The 22,696-nt window shown below is 54.1% G+C and overlaps 1 protein-coding gene across 1 annotated transcript; it reads right to left on the bottom strand.

The window, feature by feature from the left end:
* Window positions 1–2,133: 2,133 nt before the first annotated feature.
* Window positions 2,134–7,120, bottom strand: Prss56 (serine protease 56). The gene is made up of 13 exons (XM_036172764.1): window positions 6,839–7,120; window positions 6,082–6,189; window positions 5,699–5,752; window positions 5,407–5,596; window positions 4,970–5,069; window positions 4,723–4,882; window positions 4,373–4,515; window positions 3,976–4,138; window positions 3,673–3,852; window positions 3,429–3,593; window positions 3,271–3,333; window positions 2,922–3,028; window positions 2,134–2,590 (listed from the first exon to the last, which is right to left on the bottom strand). The coding sequence occupies exons 1-13, from the start codon at window positions 6,939–6,941 to the stop codon at window positions 2,315–2,317; spliced, it is 1,812 nt and encodes a 603-aa protein (XP_036028657.1). The 5' UTR covers window positions 6,942–7,120; the 3' UTR covers window positions 2,134–2,314.
* Window positions 7,121–22,696: the final 15,576 nt, after the last annotated feature.

Below are 22,696 nucleotides of genomic sequence, written 5' to 3'. Positions count from 1 at the left end.
TATGGTATGTGTATACATGGTATGTGTACATGTGTCTGGTGTGTCTGTGCTTGTGTGTGGGCCTGTGGAGATGAAAGTCTATTGTTCTCCATCTCATCTGTTTTTAAATAGTCTATTAAATATTAGTGTGTGTGTGTGGTCAGAGGGTAACTCACAGATGTTTCTCTCTTTCTATAGAGGGTTCTGGAAGTGAACTCAGGTTATGTCAGGGCTGTAAACCAAGCACTGTGGCCAGTTGAGCTGTCTTGATAGCTCTCCACCTTTACATGTGAATTTTTTTTACTTTAAAAAATATTACATTTAGCTGGGCAGTGGTGGCGCACACCTTTAATCCCAGCACTCAGGAGGCAGAGGCAGGTGGATCTCTGTGAGTTTGAGGGAGCCTGGTCTACAGAGCTAGTTCCTGGACAGCCAGGGCTACACAAAGAAACCCTGACTCTAAAAACCAACAAAACAAAACAAAACAAAACAAAAACCATCAAAACCAAAAAACAAACAAACAAGCAGGTGTTTATTTATTGTGTGTGCATACCTGCATGTGTGTGTGTGTGTGTGTGTGTGTGTGTGTTTCACAGCATGTGTGTGGAAGTCAGAGGATAACTTGAAGGAATTAATTCTTTTCTTTCCCCATGTGGGTCCTGGCAATCAAACTCAGGTTGCCAGGCTTGGTAGCAGGTGCCTTTACCTGCTAAGCCATCATGACAGCTCATTTTTATTTATCTATTTATTTATTTATTTATTTATTTATGTTTTTTCGAGACAGGGTTTCTCTGTGTAGTTTTGGTGCCTGCCCTGGATCTCGCTCTGTAGACCATTTCTTTCCTTTATTTAATTTTAAATGAAGGTCCCTTACCTTCCCTGCTTCCATGAGTAGCCAAGACCAAGGGACAAGGGAGGGGGACCCACTGGGCAAGGAGAGGTCATTCTATAAGTTTCCACTTACACACTGAGTTGGACACACCCAGAGTCAACACTGTAGGTAGAAGTTGGCAGTGGAGATAGATGCTAAAAGAATACATCCACCTTCAAACTGGGTGCCTGGGGCATCTTGGTCCGCTCTACACAAGACAAAGGGTCTGCAAAAGCTAGAACAATCAGGAGCGGTGGGGAGCCGCTGGTGTGGGGCCAGGAATACTGTTTAGTAATGGGGTGAGTCTGGCAATGACAAGAAGGGTGCCACCTGCAATAGCCACGGGCAGTTCTGAGGCTGTTCTTTGTTCTAGGCTGGGGACTGGAGGTGACACCTGAGCACGTGCCCTCAGGGAGTCGAGAGCCCCGCCACTGTCACTGCCAGGGCACAGATGTCCTTGACATCTTTGGACTCATTGGTTGCACTCCGTGTACTTCCTGGTGGCAGCTTTGGAGCTGATGTGGATCACTTCGCTCGTATGCAGGGGTGGGGGACACTTGTAGAGACACAGAAGAGGAGCGGCAGGTCATCTTTCTTGCTGTCATTGGCCTCATAGGTTGTACCACACAGGGCAGAGTGGCAGTGCTGCTCTGGCAGCATCTTGTCATAGGTTTGGCCTGCATCACCTGCCACATCTCGGTGCCCTCCCCCAGGAGGGTGTCCTTGTCCTCACTCAGGCAGAAGAGCACAGCCTTGCTCTGCGCTCCCCCTGACATGTTTGATGTGCACACCTTCATGTCACTGATCAGCCACTCGAGACTGCCCCACCAGAGGCCATGTTTCCGGAAGTGAGAGGGAGACAAGGAAGCCACAGAAGGACTGAGGCCCTGTAGCTGCTGCTGGGATCCAACTGCACCCCTCCACCTTTTTTTGAAGACAGAGCCTCTTCCCTGAACTTAGAGCTCACCTGGAGCAGCTAGAATGGCCAGAGGCCTCCTGAGGTCTGTCTGTCCCCACTGCCCTTTCCTCCTCCAGGGCTGTGGTGACAGGTGGGTGCTAAGGACCTGAACTCAGATACTTATGCCTGTGTAGCACTTTCCCCACTCACAGCAATCCCCCTGCCTCAGTTTCCAGAGTGCTAGAACTGCAGGCACGGGCCACCACTCCCGGCTCCCTCCAGATTCTCTGTCATCTCTGTTAACTGCTTCTGGGGGCTGGCCCCTGCCCTTCACCCATCTAATGCCCCCTCTTCCCATCCCAATAAAGCTCCAGATTTTAATGTGGATTATAAATAACATTTATTAAAGCAGCTGTGTCTGGTGACACATTTGGGAAGACATGTGAGGTACAGGACCCCCACTCTATCCACACATACAAGATCAACTGGGATAGTGAGAGTTTGTCATAGCTCCTACAACCTCCTTAGCCCCTGGGGACAATGTGACCTTCACAGGGCTTCCTGGCTCAGGGAACAAGAGGCTGGAGTTGGCGGTGGTGCTCCTTCCCTGGCTTCTGTCCCTGTCCCACACCCATCCAAGGTCCCTGGGGCTCTCCTTCTGTCTGGAGAGCTGAGCGGAAGGCCTTCAGAGCCTGCACTAGCAGCCGAGGGAGACTATGAGCCAGAGTCGAAGGCTCCAAGCCCACCAGGCCACTGAAGACTACACGCTGGTCCCCCAATCCGGCCCTCACCCAAGCTCTGAAGAGCCCTGTCAGTGTCTTGGAGCCCAGATCTGCCAGCACCTGCAGAGGGAGGAGATCGGGCCCAAAACCACTCCTGAAGGTTTTTGACCTAGGGGTCATTCCCTCCTCCCAGAGCCTAGGAACCCACTTAGATCCTAGCCCCTCCCCCTTCCTCCACCCGCAGTCCCCCTATTTTCCTGATTAGGTGGACATCCACATGAGCCCTTTCCCTCCTGTTTCTCTGTGTCCCCTCTTCATATTCTCCTGTTAACTATTCCAGCTCACCAACTCCCAAAAGTTGAGCCTCCCTGTCCCTTTGCTGCACTGGGCTCCAGTCAGGTGAGCCTTCCCAGCCAACCGTGAAGGAGCTTGGGCAGCCTGGGAAACCTACCTCGTGAAAGTTCATGGCCAATTGCTCAGCCGGGATCTGTAGGATCCAGGCGTGTGTTCGCTGAATCGCCGCCAACTTCTGTTGCAGGGGCTCCAGCCCAGGGCAGCCTGCAAGAAGGGGAGATCCCTAGACTATCAGAAAACAGTAGAGGGTGCTAAGGATGGGCATCCCAGGGCCAGCAGCCTCTGCGGGCTCCAGATAGGGAAAGGGAGGCTGGCAGAGATTCCGTGGTCATTCATGTTCTCTCAGAAGAGAGGGAGATAGCAGGTCTTTTCTGTTGTCTTTTGGGGCTTTCTAGCAGACAATCGCATCACCTCTCAAGAAGAAGGCCGGCAGGGGGCGACATTACCCTTTGTTTCCGCGCGCCGCTCTGGTTTTGGCTTCTGGAACCAGGTTTCTGCAACTTGCGCTCCTGGGGGAAAGCTAAGGAGTTAGGGTTCACGCCTCGGCGAGGAAACGCGACTCCGAGACTCGAGGGGCTAGGCCTGGCTGGGGCACACGGGATACCTGAGTACAACCGCTGTTCGCGGGCATTGTGGCCGGGAGACTCCCGGAGCGACGAAGCGGAGCGAGCAGGCACGGGAACTCCACGTTGCAGGCCCGGACGGGGACCGAGCAGCTCTTGCGCGCCCCGCAGCAGGCCGAGCAGCGTGTGAGCCAGAGACCGCAGCTCTAGAGGGACAGAGGTCTGAGCGGTCGTCCCAGGGTGGTGGCCTGGCCCCCTACCCCGATCTGGGAGAACTGGACTGACCGCACCGCCGCCGGCGCTGCAGACACTGTTGGAGAGCCAGGCGTGCACAGGAGCGCTCGGACCCCGGGCACAGGCGCGCGTAGAAGGCGCAGAGCCCCGCTGCATCCACGGCCGGCTCCTCCTCCCGGGGGTCCCAAGTTAGAAGTTCTCTGCAGCTAGGCTCGCGAGTGGAGGGGGCCGCTGCAATCAGATGACAGCACCTCTTGTCACTCATCCTCAATTCCTCCAGAGACCAGAGCAGCAGGATGAAAACCCGGTTTATCCAGAACAGTCTGAGGGACCATTGTTGGCAGGGGTACTCACCGCTCATCTGCTCCTGCAGCCAGTCTTTGAATACTGCCACACGGGTGTAGACCCCAGGCTTCCCTGGCTCCCCACAGCCATCCCCCCAAGAGGTGACTCCAAAAAGGACCTCTCTGGGGTGCGGGCCGGGCTCAGAACAGGTTAAAGGGCCTCCGGAGTCACCCTAAGGGACCAGAGCCAACAAGGAACAATGCATTCACCATGCTTCTGTATTATACCTGACTTGTACCTGGCAGGGAAGGCGGCTCTGGCCGCCTTTGTGGTTACCACCTGTTGACATTTTATTAACGAAGACTTAGCGGTTGGTAGGCGCTATCAGCCAGACCCCAAAGCGAAGAGGGCTATCTTGCCAAGAGGAGCAGCGCATCCAGCGCCCCCTGTCAGTTTGAGTTCATACCTGGCATGAGTCGATGCCTCCTGCCAGGTAACCAGCGCAGAGCATGGTGCTGGGACGCAACCCAGGTCCCAGGGCCTTTTGACAGGTGTCTGCACTGAGCAGCGGAACGCGGGCCTCCCTCACCGCCTCGGACTCGGGTCCGTCTACAGGAAAGAATGTAGGGGGTCCGGGGTTGGAGGGCAGAACCTGCTCCTTGAGATCCCCCACTTGCCCTCTTTGATCCCCGTTCGTGAGCTGGAACATCATCCCAGCCTCCCCAAACTCCACCTCCTTAGCTTACTCTCATTCCGCTGCTGGCTTGTCCACTACCACTACCACAGGCAGTTTATCCAGGCCCTAGCTGGCAATACCTTCGAAGAGGGCCCCCCAGCCTGCGATGGCGCAGGGGGTGCCGGGAGGAGGCTCCCTCGAACCCTGGGGTAGGCATACAGGGCGCGCCGGCCCCTCTGGGCTCACCGGCGTCCAAAGCTGTACCAAAGCCAGGTCATTGTGAAAGGTCTGCGGGTCAAACTGGAGAGCGGGTGGCGGTACAAGGTCAAGGAAGAGGGTTTGGAGGTGCTGTTCCCAGCTCCGAGGACACAGGGCGTGTCTTCTCACCTTAGGGTGGGGCAAGATGCGGTTCACTTGCACTTCCTCGGCTTGCTCCCCCTGGGGCCCCTCGGCTAGCGTTACAGTCCAAAGAAGCTCATTCGAGGCACTGCCGAGCAAGCAGAGGGTGACAGGTATCAGGGACACAGGTGCTTGCTGTAAGGCCCCTGGGAGGCCCAGCCCCTCCTGCACGCGCACCGGGCAGTGATCCTGCAAATGTGATTATTGTGGTCCTAGGGGCAGAGAGGGAGGCCTCGCAAGGTGCTCTCCCACCCTGGGGTCCCTCCCCTCCCCTGGCAGCCGGCATTTTGAGGCCCAGGGCTGGGAGCTGGCTTCCGCTAGGAGGCAGCAGAGACCTGCTCTGCTGTGCTTTGGCTCCCGGGTGCTAGACTCCTTCCTGATTGGGTAGCCCTGCTGGGCAGGTGCCTGGGATCTCGACGACGTACCCGGAGAAGCAGTGTGCAGCCGTGAGCACCCAGGACGCAGCCACCAGGACGCCGCCGCACAGAGGCTGCCCCCCAAGTTGTAGTCTTACTAGCCAAGGCCAGGATCCGGATGGAGCCGTGTTGCCCCCGACTATACGACTGTGAGCCCGGGTTACGTTGGCAACGCCCTGGCGCCTTTCGCCACATGGCCCTAGAATGGCAGAAACAGCGTCGTGAAGGCAAAGTTCCAGCTGTCTTCACATCGAGGTCCACCTCGCTCTCAGCCCTGCTCCTTGGAGCCTTTTTGTCTCACCCGGCTCGGGTGGGTCCCGGAGGAGGGCAGCTTGAAGTCTGCGCCGTCCAGAGCCTGCTGAGAAACAATCCTTTGAGCCTCACTGCCAGCCTCTTGAAGATCCTCCATCCTGTACTGGGTCTGAGCCTGGTTTCTCAACCACTCTCCTCTAGCACGCAGGTACTATTTGAGCAGCCCTGGACTCGACCACATGAGCCCACACTGTCCCCAGCTCCCTGCTATGCCTCGAGTTTGGCATACCCCTTCCACTTGGACCTTCAAAACCAGTCTGACCCCAAGGAGGATGGACCCTAAAAATAAGGGGTGGGCGTGGGCGGGAGAGTGAGTCCCCCGGAAGAGCATGGGTTTGCTGGGGCATGGGTGGGGTAGCACTGTAGTACAACCTTGACACTCATGCAGTCTGTGCTGGATCTCCATCAACACACGCCTTATGGCCCACTGGGCACTCCTCTGGGCAGCCTGCAGTGCCTGAGTCCCCTGGACAGACAAAACTGCTGGGGACATGGGACACAAAGTCATATCTCCTTGGCAGAGAGCCTCAGTCTAGCCTTCCTGAATCCTGTCTAGAGAGACTGTGGGGAAGCAGGATAGGCTCCTGGCCCCCGAGGGATGTAGAGACAGGGAGAGGGGTCAAGCTCCCAGGGCAGATGGTTCCCACTGCTCAATTGAACTGGGCTGGAATCTCTGAGAATTTTTTTTTTTTTTTTTGAGCTGAGGATTGAACCCAGGGCCTTGCGCTTGCTAGGCAAGCACTCTACCACTGAGCTAAATCCCCAACCTCAAGAAATTTTTTTCTTAAAGACTTCAGAGGAAAATCATTGTCCACTGCCACCCAAGAATTGTGGTTGAGGTATCCATCTGTAGGCCTGAATTACCAAGGTGTGCCACCCTGGATCTTCCAGCTTCACTAACTCTGGAACCCCTTGGCAATGCCTGCTGCCTCTGCTTCCTGGGTGAGGCCATCTGCCCCCTCCTTCCCTTCCCATATTCCAGCTCCAGGTCCCTCCTCCCAGCAGGTGGGCTTGGAAGGGCCATGGGTCCTCCTAAGTGCGAGTGACAAGCTCATCTTCCTTACCCAGGGCCTCGTTTTCTTGTACGCCCCTCCCATCCCAGTGGCTTCCTCAGACCGGCCCGGCTCACCTTGCAGGGTGCTGGGGGACAGGCGCGTGTACAGTGGATGCCCACGGGCAGTCTGGGAGTCTCGGGGCAGCAGCAGCAGCAGCAGCAACAGAGCCAGCAGCATGGTAACCTGGGGCCAAGGCAGGAGACCCTGTTCTCTTCCTGGAGTCCACCCTGTCCTGGGCGTCTTCCCAGGCTCAGGATTTGTATCCCTCAAACCACTTGATCCTGTGTGTCGTCTTACACGGAATTACCCGTTTCTAGTGGTCTGCACCTCACCTGGCCCTCACCTCCTGGGAGCCCTCAGGGAAATGGTGCTAGGGGGCTATATAGAGGAGAGAAGGGGGAGTGCGTGGGAGGGCAGCCAGGCCTGGGCAAGGGAATGAGGTAGTGGGCTCGACCCTCACCTTTGAAGTCTCATCATCCCAGCTCTGAGTCCCCCCACTTCTGTCAAAGCGGCCCTTGTTACCGCGGCCGCTTCAAAGGGGCTGAGATGGGGAAGAAAAGCTGACAGTTGGGCCAGGCAGAGGGAGACAGGCGGGCAGGGGTTGGGAGGGGGGATCCCCATCTGCTTCTGCCCCCCTGGGGAGTTCACTGCTGTGCTGGGGGCAGGCACGCTTGGAGGGAGGAGAGGGATAGGGGTGGGTGTCCTGGGCATTCTTACCCCCTAAGCAAGCCGCTGAACTCCCAGCCCCCTGCCCCTAATTGCTCGTCAGTGTCCCCTCCTCCGTGTGGCCGGCCGTTTCTAACGATGATCAAAGCATCCTAATTTGCCCCGTAATTGCTGCACTGGGGTAGTGGGAAGAGGCCACGGGCGGCAGATGAAAGGCCCCACTGTGGCCCAGTTCAGGGAGCCCAGACCCCGTCCCAGCCCGCTCACTCTGTCCAGCATTGTTTTCAGTTGCTGTGACCCTGATCTGGCAGGAAGGAGTCTTGAGAGAAGGCGGTAAATAGGCAGCTGTCCTGGTATCCAGTGACCACCTGGGGTAGGGCGGGGCCTTTGGATAGAAACAAAACAAAACTCTCCCCAGCCCTTCAGTTTATGCTGGCAACAGGGCCACTTTGGTTAAGTATTTAAGTACAGGAATTGGGACATACTGTGACCAGGGGCTGTGTTCTCTTCCAAAGGACTGTTTATCACAGCACTTACCCATTCTCCCCCTCTGTTACCACCACACTGCACTCAGGAAGGTGGGGGAAATTCTAGATGTGGAGTGTTCTGTGACTTTAATGACACTAGGGATCAGAGTTATCTATGTATATCACAGGGTAAATCTTATGTGGTCTCCAAGTTCTAAGCAGAGAGGTGTGGTTCCTGGGCTCCTGAGGTAGCCCTGCCAGGCTGGAGTGGTTAGCATGAGCCATCTTTTCCCACTCTACTTCCCTGGCGTAGAACAGGCTTTAAGGACTCCGATGGCAAGAAGAGATCAGAGCCTCCTCCCTCTCACACAGCACAGGGCAGGTGAAAACTCAGTCACTCCAGGTCATTTCAGGTCTGTCTCCTGAAGGCTGAGAAGCCCCTGCACCCCAATAAGCTAGTCAGAGCTATCTGCACTTCTGAGTTGGGTCATCCCACACCTGCCTGTGTGGGGAGCAGTGCCTGTCCACCCTGTCCCCAGCACCAGGACTACACCTGACACATGCGTGTGATGAGCAGTGCAGACTCCTGTCCTTGTTTGGAGGTGTCAGACACCCCCCCCCACACACACATCGTGTGTCCTTCTTTCTGTCTATGGCCACCTCTAAGCCCTTAGCTTCTTGGGCATGTACTGGGAATATAAGCAGGGTCTGCACTATGCAGATAACTGGTCTGCTCCAGGAAAGAGAGTCGGGGTGGAGTGGGGGGATGGCTAGAAAGGAGATCACAAAACAGAGAGAGGAGAAATCAGGGTCACACGGATATCACTATAGGTCCCCCTCTGTGTCCCCATCAGCATCCTGCATGTCACTCACTCCTCACAGTGAAGCAAATCAGGGGAAAGCTGTGCTCTGAATTGCATCCCTGCCCTATATCTGGCAGTGACTGAATGAGGTGTGGTGGCCCCCCCCAAAAATTCCCAGTGCAGTGGTGCACACCTGTAATTCTAGGTAGTGGAGGCAAGGTGGTTGTATGGCCTCAGGACTTGGAAGTTAGTCTGGGCCACAAAGCAGGACTACATCTCTTAAATAAAATAAAAGGTTGTCTTCCTTCATCTGGGAGAGGAAGTCTGTGTTACTGAGGGTTTTAAAATAAAAGACTGGGTTCTGAGAGCCAGCCATAAGCCAGGCTTGGACATTTGTTACCAATACGCCAATTGAAGAGACAGACTTATTCAATGTGGTCACTTTGAGAAGGGGAACCAAGAAAGGTTCCAGTGGCCCCTCCCCCAAGTCTGTCTTCTGGTGGTGCTGACATGAGATTTAGGTTTAAACGGATGGTAAATTTTCATGGCTGAGCAGTCCCGGTCAAGATGTGGGTTCTGTCCCCCACTGATCCATCCTTGTTCTTGGGATCCTACACATTGTCCGAAGGATGTGAAATGTCTTCCTGGGGGGCGGGGTCGCCCTCGGCCGGCATCAGAGCAGTCTTTCTCTTCCCCCAGGATGAGATTCCTGGGGAATTTTCATTTGGGGTACAGGGGTCTTAAGCGTGTCATACCAAATGGAGGGTCACAGCTCTCTACCTTGTCCCCCCTAAAGGCCGAGACAATCCCTTAGCCCCAGTATTTCCATTCTAAATGGAGGAGAGGGGAGAGGGAGCCTACTCTAGGAAGTTCTCAGGAGGCAACTGTGAGTTTGGGTGAGGAGGAAGGGGTGGGGGTGGGAAACACAGGTGGTAGTGGAAGGCCCTCCCCCAGGAACCATTGGTGCAGCTTCTTCACAAGTATGCTCTAGGGGAGGGCATTCCCTCCCTTACTTAGGCCTCCCTGTAGGCACAGCGGGCCTGTCCCTCTCTGTGTCACAGAGTCCCCTGACTGTGTGGTGGTGCACGCCTTTAATCCCAGTTTAGTGTCAGGAGGCAGAGGCAGGCAGATCTCGGTGAGTTTGAGGCCAGCCTGGTCTACACAGTGAGTCAGGACAGCCAGTGATAAACACACAGTGAGACCCTGTCTCAGAACCAAGAGACACTGACCTCAGTCAGGAGAAGGAGCGACGCAGAGACTGGAGGATGAACTTGCTTAAGAAACCCCAGGCGGGCTGGAGAGGCGGCTCAGGGGTTAAGAGCACCGGCTGCTCTTCCAGAGGTCCTGAGTTCAATTCCCAGCAACCACATGGTGGCTCACAACCACGTGTAATGAGATCTGGCGCCCTCCTCTGCCATAAAGGCATACACGCAGACAGAACACTGTATATGTAATAAATAGATACATTTTAAAGAAACCCCAGGCTGGCCTACTCCCCACAGTGACCTCTGCATCAGCATCAGCTGACCTGATGGGCACAGAGGTGGCTATGAACTGACGCCTGACCAATGAAACGTGAGAGGGACTGACATCAGAGTGGGCTGAGAGGCCACTCAGCTGTGACTCAGAGCTCAGGCCTGGGCGTCTGACTGCATTCCGGTGTGAGCTTTCATGAGTCACTTCCTGCTTGGGCCCAAATTGTCCCCCCAAAAGATGTGCTGGAGTTCTAACCCCCTTATCTCAGAATGTGACCTTGTTTGGAGCATGCAACAATGAAGAGGTCTGGGTGCTCGGTCCAGTGTGACGTAGAGACAGAGGCCATAGGATGAAGGCTGTGTGACAGTGTAAGCAGGAATTAAGGGATAGAGACCTAAGAATGACAAGAACTTCCAGAAACACAGGGAGAAGGGAGAAAAGCAGAGAACAGGTTCCCGGCAGTGGCCTGCAGACAGCAAGACCCTCCTGAGCCCTTGGCCTCAGAAATGTGGCTCAGTGCTTTAAGCACCCAGTGGGTGCTTAAACAACCCCTCAGGAATGGGTGGTTTCTGCCTGGGTGGCCATCCAGGAGGATGGTTCAATGTCTGCCCTGTTGGGAAGGTTAAGAGTCGACACAAATTAAGTCTTCCTGCAAGGGGTTGGCAAGGTCATCGCTCTGGGTCTCTGGGGACGGGGTGGGCAGCAGGGAAGATGTGGTAGCCCAGCAAAGGCTTTAGAGGGGACCTGGGAAGGTGGGGGTGCTGTCTGGGAGTAGGGGGTTGCAGAAGCTGGGCTGTCTGTTACAGGCTGCATGAATTGAGATCAGGGTAGTACTGGGATCTGCCTGAAGGCCTCTGTGGCTGGGCAGAACCTACCTCTCCCTTCCCTTCTTACCCAAGCTGGCCTCAAACTTAAAGCAATTCTCCTGCCTCAGCCAGACACATGGACATAACCAGACCACCACCCACATCACTACAGGCCACTGTCTAACCTGTGACTGAAAGAAAACAGTTTACAGTCAGAACTCCACCTCTTTCCTCTCCTTCCCTCCCTCCTCCCCCTCTCTCCCTCCTCCCCTCTCTCCCTCCTTCCCTCCCTCCTCCCCTCTCTCCCTCCTCCCCTCCCTCCTCCCCCCTCTCTTCCTCCTTCCCTCCCTCCTCCCCTCTCTCCTCCCCCCTCTCTTCCTCTTTCCCTCCCTCCTCCCCTCTCTCCCTCCTTCCCTCCCTCCTCCCCTCTCTCTCCCTCCTCCCCTCCCTCCTCCCCCCTCTCTTCCTCCTTCCCTCCCTCCTCCCCTCTCTCCTCCCCCTCTCTTCCTCTTTCCCTCCCTCCTCCCCTCTCTCCCTCCTTCCCTCCCTCCCCCCCTCTCTCTCCCTCCTCCCCTCCCTCCTCCCCTCTCCCTCCCTCCCTCCCTCCCTTCCTTCCCTTTTTGGTACAAGGGATTGAACCTAAGGCCTTGCCCACACTAGGCAAGTACTTTCCCACCAACCTACACCCGCAAACTTCTTTTTAGTTAGTTATTGGTTTGTCTCTCTTTCTTTTTCTTTCTTTCTGTTTGAGACATGGTCTCAAGTAGCCTAGGCTGGCCTCAGACTCACTGCATACTAAGGATCCTCATCTTTACCTCCTAAGAGCTAATTGCAGGTGTGTGCACCATGCCTGCTTTTCGATGTTCACTCTTTGGTTTTGAGATGGCCTCTCCAATCTGCCGAGGCTCACTTTGAACTCACTCTGTAGCCCAGGCTGGCCTGGAGTTTACAATCCTCCTGCCTTAGACTCCCCAGGAGCCAGGATTACAAGCTTGTGTAACCTTTTCTCTTTCTCTCCCTCCCTTTCTTTTTCTCTCTTACCCTCTTCTCCTGTCTCTTGCCTTTCTTTCTCTTCACACACTTTCTTCCCCATTTCTGAACGTGATTTAAGCCGTGTTGCTCTGACTCTTGGTAACTGAACACATTTTGATATGGAATTTCCATTATCCCTTGTGTAGCGAGCACATACCCTGATTACGGGGGAGGAATAATCACTCTTGATTCAGACTTGGTATAACACTCATTTATTCACACAGTAAGGACTACAAGCAATATTTATCCTGTCTTCCAAATGGAAGCAGGAGTACCTCTCCGGCTGTACAGGTCCGGACTCGCCACATCTGTTCCTCTGGATCTTGGGTCAGCCTTCCCCTGGTCAGCCACATCTGCACTGGGGACAGGATCTCACGTCTCTGGTGGAGGAGAGTTGTCTCATGTGAGGGCCTGACAAGCTCTGTTGGTCAGGTCTGAGGCTTCATCTTTTATATCTTTTTCTGGCTAGGTTTCAAGTCTTATTCCCTACTTCCACACATAGCTTATAGCTTATCACTACTCCATTTGTGGTTTATTTACGTTATTCTGTTGCTTATCACTCCTGACCAGGGTTGTTCACCCTAGGTCTTACATGTTCCTTACATCTTGTGATGGTTTAATGCTGATTGTCAACTTGACAGGGTTTAGGGTCACCTTGGAGACAAATTGATGAGCATGTCCATGAGGGTATTTCCAGAAGAGTTGACTTGGGTGGGAAGACCAGACCCACCCTAACTGTAGGTCACAATATTCCAAGGACTGGGGTCACTGACTTCAAAAAAGGAAATAAACACAACAATCCTCCCAGTGTGGGCAGTGCAGTGTGAACAGTGCAATGTGAGCAGTGCAGTGTGAACGGTGCAGTGTCAGCAGTGCAGTGTGAACAGTGCAGTGTCAGCAGTGCAGTGTGAATGGTGCAGTGTGAGCGGTGCAGTGTGGGCAGTGCAGTGTCAGCAATGCAGTGTGAGTGGTGCAGTGTCAGCAGTGCAGTGTCAGCAGCACAGTGTCAGCAGTGCAGTGTGGGCAGTGTAGTGTGAGCAGTACAGTGTCAGCAGTGCAGTGTGAGCAGTACAGTGTGGGCGGTGCTGTGTGAGTGGTGCAGTGTGGACAGCTGCCTCTCACTGCCATGGCTACCCTACCATGATTGACTGTGCCCTTGAACTGTGAGTCAGAACAGAACAAAGCTCTCTTTGAATTGCTTTTTTTCCCCCCACTTTGTCAAGGAGGAAAGTAACAAATAAATCCCACTTCCTGTGTAATATGTTTTTCTTGATCAGGATTTCAGATCTTTTTGTTAACATTAGATATCTTTTTATTTGTTTTGATTTTTTTTAAGCTGAGGATTGAATCCAGGGCCTTGCACTTGCTAGGCAAGCGCTCTACCACTGAGCTAAATCCCCAACCATTGTTTTGATTTCTTGAGACACAGGCGTACACTGTAGTCTAGGCTGTCCTAGAACTCAATGTGAAGCCCAGGATCACCTCAGACACAAAACAATCTATCTGCCTCAGTCCTCTGTGTGCTGGGTTTACAAGGGTGAGCCACTCTGTCTGGCTTAGATCGTCTTTTGAGGTTAAAAATAAAATAAAATAAAAATAAAAACCTCTGGGGTTTGCCTGGTATGTACAAGGTTCTGGGTTTGATTCCTAGTACCACAGAAGTTGGGCACAGGGTAATCCTCCCAGCACTCAGGAGGTGGAGGCAGGAGGATCAGAAATTCACTGTCTACTTTGGGAGTTTGAGGCCTAGTGAGTCTGGGATATGTGAGACCCTGTGTGTGTCTGTGAGCTGGGGAGAGACTGTGAAGAGACACACTGGAGTCATGTGGTTCTCTTCAGGGTCACTTCTGTACATTCTTTCCACATAAATTAAAATTAAACTTCGTCAATTCTATTAAAAATCTTCAGTTAGACCCTTCTTATAACAATATTAATCCCTATCAGTTTGTCTCTAAACTTCTATCTGCATCAATGCAAAATGAGATTTCGGGAAATAATGGCTGTTCATTAATATTAATAATGTTTAATTCCTTTCCTTCTTTTCTTTTATTTTTTTAAGACAAAGAGTGTCACTGTGTAGCTCAAGATGGACTCAATCTCACGGTCCTGTAGCTCAGCTTCCTGGTGCTGGGAAGACCACACGGATGCACCACACATCACCCGGGTGAAGCACAGTCTTATTTTTCAACTTGCTTCCATGTGCTTTCCTGCATTTCTGGAGGAGGGGCTGTCTTTAAAACCAGCAGGCAGTATTGTGACAGTAGACATGTTAAGAACATTTTTTTAAAAGTATGAGAGGCAGAAACCTTCTCAATGATATGTTTGTTGTTGTAGTATTTCACCCCTAAATACACACACACACACACACACACACACACACACACACACACACATACACAATATATATAGTTATTATTTACTTATTTTTGGGTTTTCGAGACAGGGTTTCTCTGTGTAGCCTTGGCTGTCCTGGAACTCCCTCTGTAGACCAGGCTGGCCTTGAGCTCACAGAGATCTGCCTGCCTCTGCCTCCCCAGTGCTCAAATTAAAGGGCTGTGCCATCACTGCACGCGGCTCCCCCTAAATATTCATGCTGTGCTCCAGGCTCTGTAAGTGACATCGATGACTGGGACAAAGACAATTAATTCCGTGAAGTTCACGGTGTTGCAGTGTATCAAGCCTTCCTCATAACTGTTCAAGGAGTTATGCATCTCTAGAGGAGGAGATGTCAGATCTGATTGTGCCTGTTCCTGAAGCCCTTTCTCCCAACCTCAACCCAGTCCAGCCTCTGTGGCCACTTCACCTCCTCATTACCACTCTGTATGGGTTTCCTGAAGCACCTAAGCAAAGGTGGAAGGTTCTAGAAATGGGAGGGTTGGTATCCAGGCTTTGCCTCACTTCAGTGATGAATCTGGCAGTGAGGAGGTGGAGAAGAGGGTGGAAAGAGAGTTAAGGGAGTTGCAGTGGCACCTGGGAGCCAGGGCCTGCAAATAGCAGGCAAGATGCTGAGGGACCAGGGTCCTGGAGGGAAGAAGCGGGGAGCCCAGGGCTACCAATTTTCTTCAGTACCTCTTGGGAATCTTGTCCCCCTGATTCCAGAGTAGGAGAGAAATGAAGCCAGAGTATGAGGGTTTGTGGTCTGGAACTCCTCGGGGGTGCCCCAGACACTCTCTCCTTTTGTTTCCAACTTCCAGGCATGGAGCTGGAGAGGTTAAATCTGTATCAAGGCCCCCCCTACAGGCCACACCCAGCTCTGGCTTACAGCATCAAGTTCTGTCCCTAAGGACCAAGAGAGGTGGGTATCCAGGATATGGACCAGAGGGGAAGCCAGGGAGGTGTGGGTCACAAAGCCAATTAATCCCTGGAGGCAATTACAGAGAACAAGGCAGGAAAGGGTGCTCTTGCTTTGCCTGCTGCAACCACTGTTCTTGCATACACACACACACACACACACACACACACACACACACACACACACGCCAACCCATTTGCGGGGTAATGGCTTTGCGACAGCAGGAATTATCTGCAGCATTAGAGGCAGCCCTGATGGGGAGCGTTACCGCTTTGCCTTGGTTTGGGGCATTCCAAAGGAGGAGATAGGTGCTTGTAGCTCAGGATCTGGCACTGAAGGAACAGGGAGTCTTGGAAGGAACTGCAGAGGGCTTGGTGAGGGAGAGGAGCGGCCCCTGCTGCTGTTAGCCCACTGCCCCTTCTCTCTGCTCCAGGCTCTGTACATGATGTCGATGACTGACGCGGGACTTGTGGTAGCCTAGCTCCTGCTTGACCTCGGGACCTCTTTCTGTCCAGCCTCAGGCTGCCACACCCAGTGACCAGAAAGGGACAGAGGGAGATGAGGGGGCAAAAGAGGACTCGGGAAGGTGGACCGGGCTGTGAATGTGGTGGTGGGGGGGGGCATGCAGGCTTTGCAATAGTGGGTTATTCCCTCCTGGAGGGGCCTGGCAGTATCGGGAGGCAGCAACTCAGAGGAGGGACTGGATCAGAAAACTAGACCTTCCCCCAAACCTGTATCTTGAGGTGTCAAGCTGAGGTTTGAGATGGCAGTCTCCCCCTTACCCCCAATTCTTCAGCTGGGAAAAGGTGGTGGAGTAAGATCCTGGGGGCAGGGGTGTCATCAAGTCAGTGTGGGGTGGGGCTGGTCCCTGGGTCCCCAGTGTCCTGCTTCAGGGCTTGGCTAGATCTGGCCTCTTCCTTGGGGGTGCTGGATTTTTAGTCATGCCCATCACTCTGACAATAAAGCCAGGCTCCGTGACTCTGGCAGCAGTGGAGCATCCTGCCCACCTGCAGGCACACCCAGATTGCATTTACTGAAATAAATTGCTGGAGAAAATAAATCCTGCACACATGATTAATGGGAGGCAGGGAGGGAGGCTGGCAGCCACCATGAGGAGGAGCCCCTGGGAACAGAGTGACACTCCAGGCACAGAGCCAGCACAGATGCAGGGCCTCCGGGAAGGGGTCGGACAACCATGCTACCGACCACTAAGGTCACTGTGGCGCTATACCACCACCATACAGGGGACCTGGTCCCAAGACTACAGCCAGCCCCAGCCTGGCTGCTCTCAAGGTTGGTGGTACAGGGGAACACCACCCTCCCCACCCATGAGCTGGGAACTGTAATCACCGCTGGAATAGATCTCCTGGCTGTTGGGAATCCACTTGTGGATCTGAATGCCTATGTCGGGGAGGGTGTTGTAAAGAGAAGTTCTCAGAGAGAAGGATGGGAGCATCAGAGATCTGGTTAGCAGTTAAACCCATCAGCAAATCATGGTAAGGTCTCCCCAGCCTCAGGCTCCATGTCTGTTCAATGGGGCTAAGCCCACTACTCCCTCATTGTGTTATTGAGAGGTTGAGCAGTGTCTCCTACACAAAATCCCCATGAAGGCGCTGGGCACATAGGCAACCACCTCATATAGCAAATTCTGGGACTACACATCTGTACCACTTGACACAGTGTGTGTTCATAGAAAAAAAAAACCCAAAACAAACAAACAAACAAACAAACCCCACAAATCAATAAAAATGTAATAATTTTTCAAAATTCGGGAGCTGTTTCCTTCTGGTGGTTTCCAGGTGGAAACTCCACTCAAGACTGAGGAAGCCAGCAGAAGCCTGGTACTGGGTGACTGTTCTTTTTGCAGGCCCGACCTCCAGCCCGGGTGGCCCAGGCATAAGCATTGATGCGCTGGATGAGTCTGAACAAAGCAGGCGTGGGAACCATTGCTGCGAGGAAACCTGGGATGGGCTGAGGCTCAGCATCAGTGGCTGGGACCAGAGCAGACCACACCAGACCCCGACTGGCAATGGTCTCTCTGCTCAAAACAGTTCTCCGAGGCTAAGAACAGGACACCTGACCTTGGTGGGAGCTGAAGAAGCACCGATGACAGGCTCACTGGTGGGACATTCGCCACATCGGCTCAGCGGTGGGGGCTGAGCTGCGATCAGAGAAACACTGGGTATGAGAAGGGACATAGGGACTCTGAGTTTCTCAGAGGCTTTCATTCTCCAGGGGCAGTCCTACCCCATCCAGGCAGCAGAGAAGGGGATCTGCAGGTGCGGGGCGCCTCCTGGCGGCTCTGTGTGAAAGAAGAAGCCTTGTGAGACATCCCATCCCCCCCCCCCCCCAAGGGACAACGTGAGGTCCAGAGCTGCCGCAGGACTCAGGACAAACCCAAAGGGGTCAGAGCAGGAACGCTGTGAGGGTGCATTTCAGAAGCCCCTTCTTCTACGCTATCTACCCTTCAGGAGACTCCTTCAGATGCAGGCATCAGAAGGGCATCTGCTCTGCCTTGAGATCTTCTGGGACTGCTTTTCTGAGCCCCAGTACCCCAACACTGGACCTCTTTGGGGTCATATGTAGCTCTGCTGAAGCAGGTTTCCTGAGTTGTAGAACACATTCTGTTTTCCCTCTGTCTTGGGAGTATTGAGGTAGCAGGCACGTGCCACCACACTCCGTTCATGGGGACCTGGCAATGGAAAACCCAGGGTTTTGACCACGCAACCAATCCTTGCATGGAGCCTTGTTCAACAAGCCTTACGGGCTTTGAGTTTGTGATGTCAGAGGACTGCACTGAGCAGGTTGCACCCAGGAAGCTGGGAGATGCTGGGATGGGATGATAGGCAGTATGGTTCAGTGGTGATAGCTGACCCCTAGATCTTTATTCTGTACTCCATTAAGACCCTAGATCTGGCATAAGCCCTCCACCCTTTGGGTCTGCCTGACTGTCTTCATTCTGGGAAGCTCACAGCTTTAGCTCTCCTGCACGAGTGTACCCCTGCAGGCATGGAGAGGAGATGGAGGGCAGCCAAGCAGAAGGCTGGGATTCTAGGTAACTCATGCGACTTCATACTGCTCACTCCACTGAGCTTCACAGGAGGCCCATTTTCCAGACCAGCATACTGAGGCACAGAGAAATGGATGCTTTCTCTGTACATGAACCACCGGAAGACCCCTCTGAGGGAGAAAAATGGTGCTTACTGGGCCTTGCATTGGGTTTCATGTTGGTTACACAGACATGGTAGAATCTGGGGAAAATAAAATTCACATTTACATATGAAGTTTACTGAACCTGCCTCTTCTTGGCATCCCACAGAGGGTTCCTGAAACTAAGTCACAATCACTAGGTTCTCCAGGTGGGGGTCTGCAGGAAGCACAGCAAGGCTTGGGTCACAGCACTGGGATGGAGCCCAATGGGGAAGGTTGGGCTCAGGGTTTCGGGGGAGACTGCAAGGCTGAGGGGGCCATTTTCCCATGGGCATCTCTGGAGTCCATCCTTTCTGTTCTGATAGCGTCTGTCTGTGCCGCACTGACTTCAAACCTTGCTCATTGTCTGGCTCCATTGTGTCCCTCAGAGATCCTCTCCCCCAGCCAACCCTGCCCCTCAGAGATCAGCAATGGGCAGCCAGTGTCTACTGAAGAGGGATCAGGGGGTGCTGGTCCTAGGTACTGGCTCATGGGAACAGGACCCCTCCCCTCCAGGCCAGTAACCAAGTCCACTTCTGCTGGGACTGCCAGGTTCACCCAGTGAACTCTCAGAATCAAGTAGAGGGACATCAGAGGACCAGCCATGATGCCCTGCCTCCAGGTGGCACTCTCCAGCGGTCTAGGGCAACCACAGTGGCCAGCAGGAGTCTAGACGCCCCCTGGTGGCCAGCCTGCTCCTTTAGCCCCTTCATACCCTGTGAGTATGCAGTCTCCTCCCTGGGTTTCCCTTCTGTTCCCAAAGTCTTGTCTGTCTGGTCACTATCCCCCCTCTTCCTGTCACCTCTGACTGGGGCTCTGTCTCCTTGTTTGCCTGACACTCTGTCCTCCTCTGACTCAGGACCCCTCCCTTTGGTGTCTCCCTTGGGAACCTCCACCATCACCCTCCTGGTGCTCACTCTGTCCCAAGCCTCCTGCTCAGAGCTACTCCCTGTTTTGCAGAGGTGGGGGTGGCACGTCCCCCTCCCACACACCCCTGGCCAGGCCTAATATCTTAATGCAAGGCCATTACTCACCCGGCGTCCAGGCAGGGCAGGCTTTTCTCTCCTCGTTCGTCATCCAGAGTGAAGCCTCTGCTGTTCCTCTGGGACCAGATTAAGGGACTGACAGACCGGAGGAGCAAATTTAGTTGCAGCACGCATCCCCCCCTCCCCCCCACCCCGCCTCACTCCTCCTGCCTCAGCCTCCCATGCTCAGGGCTCCCGAACTGTGGTGCCAGCTTTCCGTAGGAGGGCCGTCCTGGGGACGGTCTTGTTTCTGCTTCAGTTCCTCCAGTGACTAGCAGGGAGCGAGGCACACAGGTAACCCTGCTTCTGAGGAAAGGAGGGGACAAAAAGATGGGTCCACAGTGGTGTGGACTTGTGTAAACTGGTGAGCATCTAAGTTAAAAATGTAACTAATGCCAATAGTCCTTAGAGCCTGCCGGCCCTGTTCAAAGCCAAATTTGTCCATGCAATCTTTGCAATGCTACGTGAAAAGTACTGTTACTATGCCCGCTTTACAGAGGTTCAGGGAGGCTATGTGACTTGTCTAGGGTCACAAAGTAAAGTCTATATATCAGGCTTAGTGCCATTGTCAGGTTTCCAACACTGTGGAGAGGACCTAGGGTATGCCCACTCTACACAGTTCTAGAGCCTCCTAGGTGGCTTTGCCCTATCCTAGTCTTGCTCTGCATTTTGCTCTTGCTTCCTGAGAAGAGGGTGCTGTCTGTACTACCGGCCAACACCAGTCATGGAAGCAGAAATGTGAGGCTCCCTGAGCTGCCTGTCGTAGCACTGAGGGGTCCAGGGCATTCTTGGTCTGCAATGTGCTGTCCAGCGCCACTACACCTCCCTTTGGTCTCCTTAGCACCTGCTACCCAGATCCCAGGAACCAGAGCCCAGAGCTGAAAGCCTCCCTGTGTGTGTGTTGGGTGGGGGGAGGAGCCAGGGAGCCCACCTGGAGCCTTCCTGTTGCTGTCTGGACACCAACTCTTTCCACCTTCCCCATCAGCCTAGTTCCCATAGTAACCACCAGTTTGCTGTCTCCTAGCAACTAAGTGGTCCTTGGAGGGGGAGGCAGAGCAGCAGAGTGGCTGACATTTAAGGCCAGAGCATTTGAGTTCAAATCCAGGCCATGGCATGTTACAGTTGTTGAGGTCTTTGGCCAGCTACTTACCTTCTCTGGACCTCTGCTTTCCCATCTGTGAAATGGGGAGGCTACTTCTGAAGGATCAAGCATTTAGCTAAGAATCTGAAACTGGGAAGGGCCACACAAAGATCGGGGTCGAATGAAAGAAGGCCAGCTGCTTAACACTAGACCCTGGCAGGAATGGACAAGCTGGTGTGGGTTCCAGGTGTGCCGGTACCTCTTCAACAGAACAACCCCAGTTTATCCTGTCCCACAGTCCCACTCAGGCTCAAGACCCTTCAGATCAGTTCATACAGATGGGTATGGCAGCCATACTCAGACAGAGGCAATCACCTCACCCCAACGTTTAGGGATGCATTCTCAGAAGTTGGGGGTCAGGGAGGAGAGAAAGATCACACACTTTGGACTAGGAAATCAGCTGCCGTTTTTTGGCTCCTCTGTCCTTGCAGGGGAGGAGAGGAATGGAGGGTGTCAGTATGAGTGGCTGCTGAAGAGGGATGTGAACAGGCCAGCAATGGGTGTCCTGGCAGGGACACAGTTAGCCCAGGGGGTGTCCCTCTACCCCTGGTTCTTAGAGCCTGGTCCTCAGCCAGCTCCTGGGGGCGCCTAGCCCCAGGTTCTTATGGCGCAGGGGGAGGGAAGGTTGAGTGGGACATTGACCTACATTCACACATCCCTGCATCTCCCCCGCACCCCGCCCAGCCTAGGTGAGCCCCGCAGCCTCGGTGAGCTCCCGCAGCAGCCCTCCAGTCTGAGCTTCCCCCCACCTTGCCCAGCCCCCTCTCAGGGGCCAGGGCCGAGGTCACTGCGGCAGCTCAGACCGCCTGATTCAATTAACTAATTCCCGACAAGACAGATGTGCAATTCTGCGTCGCCTGCCATTAGGCGGAGATGAAGCACCCCGCCGGGGGGGGGGGGGGGGGGGAGCAGGAGGCGGGGGCGGGGCAGTGACGTCACGGCCCAGTGGCTGACGTCAGGACCGCCAGGCCAGGTGTCCTGCAGCGACCTAGCAGGCCCAGTTCACTTTGTAGTGAGCCAGTGCCTGCTTCCCACACAAGTCTAGGTCTCAGGGTCTCGGGGATCTATAGTGGGTCCATGATTGGGCCCAACTGAACTGACACCTACCACATCTCTTCCTCACCACCCAGGGCCTATGAATTTGCTGGCGTCCCCACTCACTCCACACAATCATTCACACCAATATCTCTTACTTTAGGTGGTGTTTTCTGTAGGCATGTGCTGGTGACACAGTGGGTGAGGGCCTCACGTGTGTGTGTGTGTGAGTGTGTGTGCGTGTGTGTTGTGTGTGCGTGTGTGTGTGTGTGTGTGTGTGTGTGTGTGTACACATTAAGGCATGTACACATGTGTGTACACAGACTTATACCTGTAAGCATTTTTAATGCACACAATGGGTAGAGGGCGCATATACGTACTCAAGTATGCCCAGGCATCTCCCCTGCACACTCCAGCCCCTGGAGGCCCTTAGCTTTGCAAAAGGAGGAAGCTCAGCTTTCTTCAGCCAGACTCTAAGGAACATTAGAGCCCAGGTTGGGGAAGGGGCAGGAGAGGGGGAAGGGAGCCTTGTCAAGGACACTAGCAAGGGAAGGGAGGGGAAAAAAATGAAGTGGAAGAAATAAAATCAAAAGGCTTTTAAGGCTGCTCTCCCCAAGCAGTTGATGTCTTGGCTGCGATTGCCAGCAATGAAATATTGTGCTCTCTGATCGCTTAATGCACAGAGCCCAGCAGCCCCCTCCCCATGCCTGTGGCTGCGCCTCCCCTCCCCCTCGGCAGCCCCTCCTCCTCCCCCCTGGCAAAGCAGCCTCCTTACTCCTAGGGGCCCAGGGTGTGAGGTGGAGTGCCCGGCCTGCCACTGCCCTGGGACCAGCCCTGGAAAGCCACAGCTTGTTGAGGCCCACAGCCTGGGAAGGAGGAAGAAAAGCCCAACTCCAGCGCCTTCTCCCTACACTGTGCTGGCACAGGGAAGGTTTTGAGATGTGAGGACACACCCTCAGCCAGAGGAAGAGGGAAATCAGGACCCCTGCGTGGCACATGG

The sequence above is a fragment of the Onychomys torridus genome, chromosome 23, assembly GCF_903995425.1.
Source record: "Onychomys torridus chromosome 23, mOncTor1.1, whole genome shotgun sequence".
Classification (NCBI taxonomy): Eukaryota; Metazoa; Chordata; class Mammalia; order Rodentia; family Cricetidae; genus Onychomys; species Onychomys torridus.
Note: the sequence above shows the minus strand (reverse complement) of the source record. Positions and strands in the feature narration are given on the sequence as shown.